A 6856-nucleotide genomic window follows, 5' to 3' on the forward strand; every position below is an offset into this window, starting at 1 on the left:
TTAATTTGTTAAATCATTGACATTTTGATTCACGCTTATATATATATTTTTGTTTTCCAATTAAATAGATCTATGATTTATATCGCAAAGAAGTTTCTAAATATTGGCAAAAAAATAATTCAGGATAACATATAAAATTTAGATTGATTTTTAAGATCTAGCTGAGTATTTTATTATAATTTATTTGGAGTAATTTAATGTATAAATTGCATCAATAGTATTATTATTGATGAACAATTAGATTTAATATGTATATATGTACAATTGCATTATTGTGAGAATATCATTTTAGTTAAATGTAAAATTTTAATTGAACGAATTATAATTAAAATTAAATTATATGCAATAAATTAGAAATAAATGTAGTAAAAAAAGATTGTCAGAGACTTCTCTCCGATTGTATCACACATAGAATATATCATTACATGACATATATGTTTTAAAAATTTCTCAAATTTTAATTAATTAAGATTAAGATTAAAAGAATATCAAGTCACAAGAAATACAATATATTTATATTTTTATATTTATTGACTTCTCAGGACGAAATAAAGAGATAACATTGCATTTTGTATTTTATAGTATTATAGTCTATAATTTCTAATTGAAAAAAGTGAAAATGTCAAAATATATAATGAAAGAAAAATGAATTATTAATTTTTTTGTACGAAATGAAGAAAAAGTATTTGCTTGAGTATAAAATGAAAAATTTCTATTATGTAACTCACAGTGAAAGAAATCTACGAGCGGTCATATTTCGCATTTTTCGCGGTATGTTTATCTTAGCACGGATACACACCAAATAGTGGTTTTATCGACAGTCGGAAAATGACCATGGTTATTTATGGTAATTTATGGTGATATACTAAACGATGGTCGGTAAATGTCCCATAGAAGCCATCTTCTCTATTAGAACGGATGATATTTACAGAAAGTTAAAATTATGTAATTCGATTGCTGTTACACAGACGACAGGTACATTGGACAGATGTAAGTTTTACTAATTGATTTATTTTGAAAGGCTAATATTATACTCACAAGCAAAACTCTGTTTACATACGTCAAGCTTCCTGCTCTTCTCTCAAGGACACGATAATATTCGCAAGATTTATTTTTGGATATCAAACATACACGATAACGATTCTAATGCTTATTATATATATTTCCTATTTCTTTATATTTATAGTTCTACGTATGTTTCTCTTTCTTTTTATATTATTTCGTTAAAGAATTTTAAAAAGTTTCTTTATGGAATCTTTAATGGAATTATATATGCGATATTTCCGTGAGGCTTAATCACAAAATTCTATGTAATTTTTTAATCTTTTATAAATTAAAATCTCTCTCATCTTTTTCTTTTTCTCTGTTCAGCACACATTGTTGGGATCTATTGACATTTTTATTTCCATCTCCGTGATGTATAATGAAATAGAATTTTATGTTCAATTAATAATAAACTGCTATTTTCTTTGCGCGATATGTCAAGCATAGAATTTTTCGAGTCAGTTCAAATTGACCGCTCTTATCGGGAAACTGCAAACGCGTTACTATAGCAACAACAGTTTGTTGTCATCGTAGGGTGTGACATTCAGCGCTAGGAGTCTTTCTGTCTCTGTTGAATTTTCAGTAAATAACAAAGATGGAAGGACGGTTTTAGCGGGAAGAGCGTCTCCCGCAGACACAGTCATAGCGTGAATTATCCATAGCGCATCGCCATGGATGGTTGCTTCGGTCCGAGGGATTTGCAGGCGTTACAGAATTTAATCTGCCCGGCCAAGGATGATTCCGACGTGGAGGACGATTTACCGCAAGCGGCCGCGAGAAAGTTAGGTGGGTTTACGCTTATAAAAGCGATTGATTATGGAAGTAAAGTGAAATTTGTTATTGCTACGCGCCAGCCAATTTTCCGCGAGCAATTTCAAGCTCGCTTCCGCGAAACAAAATCTCGTTGTGTTTAATTTAAAGTATTGTTTGGAATATTATTTCTGCCTGAGAGTAAACAGAGTTGCAATTGTATGTAATATATATTAATTTGGCTTGCATGCAAAACAGCAAACATAATATGCACGCGCGGTATTTTTGTGTACAGAGTGTCTCAAAATTATTAGATATTTTCTGAAAAAGGTTTTTTTTCTTACTGAAAATAACTTCGAGTTATAAGCGAATAAAAAAAAGGTTGTTTATTAAATTTAATACTTTGTGCAATTAAAAATTTAACAAAATTACATTTTTCTCAATTAATTTTAAATTAGATTTATTTTGATAGAATTTTAATTTGAGACTTAGAAAAAGGTATAATGGAGAAAATTTGAAAACTTGAAAAAAATTACGATTTCTTTCAACATTTTCACTAACAAATAGGGAAAAAAATCAATTCCAAATTAACCAGAAAATTTGCTATTAAAAAAATATTCAAAAATTTTGGAACACCCTCGAAATATTCGTGACATTTCGGCATTTGGTAATTATTTATATTATATAAATTTTATAAGTAATCACAGATTTGAAATTTGTCGATTTACAAAAAAGTCGATTTGTAAGAAAAATAAAATAAAATGAAGAGAATTTTTTAAAATTTTTAGTTTAAATAGATACTTATTATACTATGTCTTTAAATAGATATTAATAATAGAAGATGGCATCACTTTCTGAAAGAATATACGTAACACAGTAATTAAATATATGTTGTATAAATGCTGACAATAATTAATCCTAATTAAAATTCATTGCGTTAGAATATTATCCGCTACATAATGTTACATAGTTATAAATCATTATTATATCCGTTTTGAAGTACAGTTAGATAACTTACATTTACGTATTGCGTTTCAAAGTAATATTCTATTACTAGTTCAAAGATTACGTAATCTTCATTCGTTCATTGTTCGGGAGATAGAATGACAATTAACAGATTGAAACTGAAATATTTGTTTTAGGACCGGGTGATATCGACGCCTCGAGCGATCCTTCCCAGGATCTTGCAGCAACAGGACCACATGCGCCGCTTAAAGGTGCCGGCGATGATATTTGGCATCCCTCGGAAGCACTTGATACTCGAAATGCGCAGGATTATGATCCCAGACAGATGCCCGAATACGAGATGAAGTTCAAACAAGCAGTGACGGCGGAGGATGTTTATCTGGGAGTAAATATTATATCTACTTTCTCCCTCTCAATATAAAGAGAATAATTTTCGAATTAAACAATATTCACGTTTGACAGTTTGCATACACGTTATAGTTTGTTTTTTTTACTGTAGATTTAACGCAAAAATGGCTATCTTATATTCTAATTTTTAAGCCCATTAATTTTTTGATGAGAGTTTAATTATCATATAATACACGCATAGAAATTAATAAATTACAAAATAGATAATCAATCTTTGCTTCCAAAGAGATATTAAAATGGGTATTTGTAAATTTTTTCTGAGAAAGCAGAATTAATTAAAAGAGTAAAAATAATAAAAAAGGATTCGATATATAAAACAATAGATATATATATTTAAAACTTTTCGTTACTCTTTCTCAAGTCGAAGCTTTACATGTAAAAAGTGAACACAATTTGTTCCGATCGACACATTACGTGTAAATCGCACTGTAAGCGGCCTTAAAGATGGACGAATTGTTATTTAGATGAGCTTTAAAACGCCAAGTACGGCATCCTGCGAATGGCTGTCGGTGTTGGTGAAATTGCCTCAGGAAACGCGGGAAAAGGTGGAGCTCTCCGTGGAATCCGAAGCGATCGACGTGCGCAGCTCAAGGTGAGACGGAAAATTTATGGCTGTAAGTTGCATGGTAGAAAGAGAGCGAAACTCTCGTACGTCGCGTCCAAGTCCGATCTAGCGTTGACTTCGACAAGCGTGCGCGTGCTTCTACTGTCTTTGACAATTTTACGAGAGGCCGTAAATCTCTCTATCTGCCCGGCGCACGTAAAACTAAGTCGCAATTCTAACAGATATCGGCTGCATCTACCGACACCGCATCCGGTGGATCCCAACGCGTCCTCCGCCAAATGGCACAATGACACTTCTACTCTGGAGATCACCCTGAGGCTTGCGCGCGAACTGGATAACGTGAACTTTTGATTTCGGATTGTCTCTAGATCGTCGGTTCAACCTATCAAAGTAAGTTGACGCGGTTTTATTATCCTCGAGAGTGCTTTAAATTGAGTAATTAAATTTTGTTGACGGATTCTGTTCTAACACGCAAGTTTGATTTGCTAAATATCTCTTTACTACAAATGCATTGTTCAGAGTAAATAATTATTTTCTTCATCTCTTAATAAATATATAAGTATATGCTATTAATAAAATTAAAATATGTCTAACTAAAGTAAATATTTTTTATGTGTGTGATTTAAATGAGGAATAAGATTTTCTTATTTTCTATATATGTGTGATTTTATATGTCTCTGCGAAAAATCTTTTATTTTACTTTCAATTAAAAAATATTGTGCTCATATCTTCATATCAGTAAATATTCAATATTACTGTTGCTTTTCTTGCACGATGGCCTAACGATATAATTACCGGCGCATGATGAACGATGCGCAACGATTCTATACGTAATTTGCCATTCGCTAGGAAATTAATATCGTATAAAAATTGAAAATACCTTGAAATACACATCTTGAAATTTTTATTCTAGTTTCTCTTGTGAAAATCATATATTTAAAGTACGAAGTATATACGAGTATAAATTTTCTCACGAACTATACCGTTGTAAATACACATATACATCTGTTATAAAAATGTACACAGCTAAATTATTTTCATGACACGTGATCCCCGTTATATGAGCGCGTTTTATAACGCATACAAGGAGAGAGAGAGAGAGAGAGAGAGAGAGAGAGAGAGAGAGAGAGAGAGAGGGGGAGAGAGAAAGAAAGAGAGATGAGATCTCCGGTTTATCGAGAGATAGTTTATCATAAATCCCGTTATATCCTGATAGATTTTTCTTGCAACCTCGCGCCACATGGTAGCGAGTAATCGGCAACAAAATTGTATTTACATTTTGTGTAATGCCGTATCCTTGATTACGTCACGCTCATGCGCTCGTTATGCGATATTAATTTCCCTGCGAATGGCAAATTACGCCTATAATCGTTGCACATCATTCATCGTGCGCCGGCAATTATATCATCAGTCCATCGTACAAGAAAAGCAACAGTAATATTATTAATATTGAATATGCTGAATATAGATAAATAACTAAATAGGATTAATCGTTGTAAGATAATGTCGTTTAAACTGATACTAATAATACTTGAGAGATATTTCTGAGGTCTCACAAGGAAGCTATTTTAAAAAGTCGAGAAAATATGCTTTGTAACTTTTTTTGTGTTTTCTAGAAGATGAAAGAATTTTAATTATATTACGTATATATATATCTTGAGTAGTATAATCCTCTAACAGTTGGGGCCTAATTTATTTTAGGATAAGTGAAAAATGATATTTGCACGTATGTTTGACAATTAAAATTAATTAATAGAATGAGATAAAACATGCATTTTTAATTTCTTTTTTTTTAACATAATCTAAAGAATTACACTCAATAATGAAATTGTTTGCGCTCACATTTCAGTTTCAAGTGTTTGTTTTTATAAGCGAAAATTTGTAACGAGAGATCGGCGAGGATGTGCAGTCGAGAAATGTATATAGTATACACGTGCAAATATCTTGGTATTAAACTCGATTATTGATTTCTCGGACATATTCCGAATACATATTTGTTTTGTTTTATCGATTGCACAGTATGCATTACCAATGTTACATATTACGTTGCAAATTAACCATTACGAATTGTAAGTTATACTACACAATTGAAACAATATACATGAATGACGGATAGATTCATCTGTTATCTGGTCGTGACAGCAACGATAAGAGATACTTTGACAAGCTCGAGTCTCGAAACGCAAAGCTTTATGGTCAAAGGGCAGGATTACGAGAATGTAATACGTGCTTTATAACGTGAAACCAAACGAACGTTTTCCCACAGTTTTTTTCTGCTAAGAGCATTTTGTTTCATCTTCTATCTCTTTCTTTTTTTTTCATACACATGAATCAGAGTGAATCAAAGTAATCGCATTTTTTATGCTGCTTTTTTTAAAAATCTAATACATTGTTATACATGTACCATTTAATGTATAATAAATTAGCGCGTTCTCTGCATGATTCTCGCGAGTCGACAAACGGCATGATCCGCTCCTAATTAACCTTGTCAGAACTTAATTAGTCCTTGATCATAGTTCGTTAGCTTCTTGTCTCCACTTTAATTTCCGGTGACTAAAGTTTTTAATTTCGAAATGGCGAACTTAGTCATTACTATCGAATAATATTCCATTTATCCTTTTTGCAGAGAGGATTCTCCGATAGATGCGTTGTTTTCTTATGCGTAAAAAATTTCATTGCCTTCAGAAATTATCCTATGAATTTTACACAGCTTTTTCTTTATGTTTAAAACCCTTTTCTTCTTTCAAGAAACCGGAAGATGTTCCATAATTTCCGGTAGATTATTGCTCGATCTTTTTTATCGCATTTCGGGAGAAAGCTAAATTTGTGAAAATAACATTTAATACAGAAAGTATAATATTTAATAGTAATAAAATAATAACACGATAAAAATATTTTTACAAATTCGATCCAGTCGAGACTGACATGAAATTTTATTTTATTGTCTTAAATTTTATACAAGTATTGTAAAGAACAACGGTGTACAAAATATACGTGCTGTAATGATTTTACAAGTGTAAGCTTTTCTGCTGACTGCCGTGCAAAAATGCATTTATTTAAGACAAGGGAAAGGTTACAACAGCTGTAACACGGAACTGGCTGCATTATGATAGGTTCTGGATA

At 31.6% G+C, this 6856-nt stretch overlaps 1 protein-coding gene across 2 annotated transcripts in view; it reads left to right on the top strand.

Moving 5' to 3' along the window:
* Positions 1-621: 621 nt before the first annotated feature.
* Dnaaf6 (Dynein axonemal assembly factor 6) overlaps positions 622-6856 on the top strand; it is a 6381-nt gene continuing 146 nt past the window's right edge. The window contains exons 1-5 of one of the 2 annotated variants that reach the window (XM_072910489.1): positions 622-1830; positions 2937-3145; positions 3633-3760; positions 3955-4123; positions 5583-6856. The exon at positions 5583-6856 is cut by the window's right edge and continues 146 nt beyond it. In XM_072910489.1, the coding sequence (XP_072766590.1) occupies positions 1716-1830; positions 2937-3145; positions 3633-3760; positions 3955-4084 (582 nt within the window). In that variant the 5' untranslated portion in view covers positions 622-1715 and the 3' untranslated portion in view covers positions 4085-4123; positions 5583-6856. Of the gene's footprint in view, positions 1831-2936; positions 3146-3632; positions 3761-3954; positions 4845-5582 lie in introns of those variants that run through there. The other variant, XM_072910483.1, reaches the window with a different exon arrangement.

This window comes from Anoplolepis gracilipes, chromosome 2 (assembly GCF_047496725.1).
Source record: "Anoplolepis gracilipes chromosome 2, ASM4749672v1, whole genome shotgun sequence".
Classification (NCBI taxonomy): Eukaryota; Metazoa; Arthropoda; class Insecta; order Hymenoptera; family Formicidae; genus Anoplolepis; species Anoplolepis gracilipes.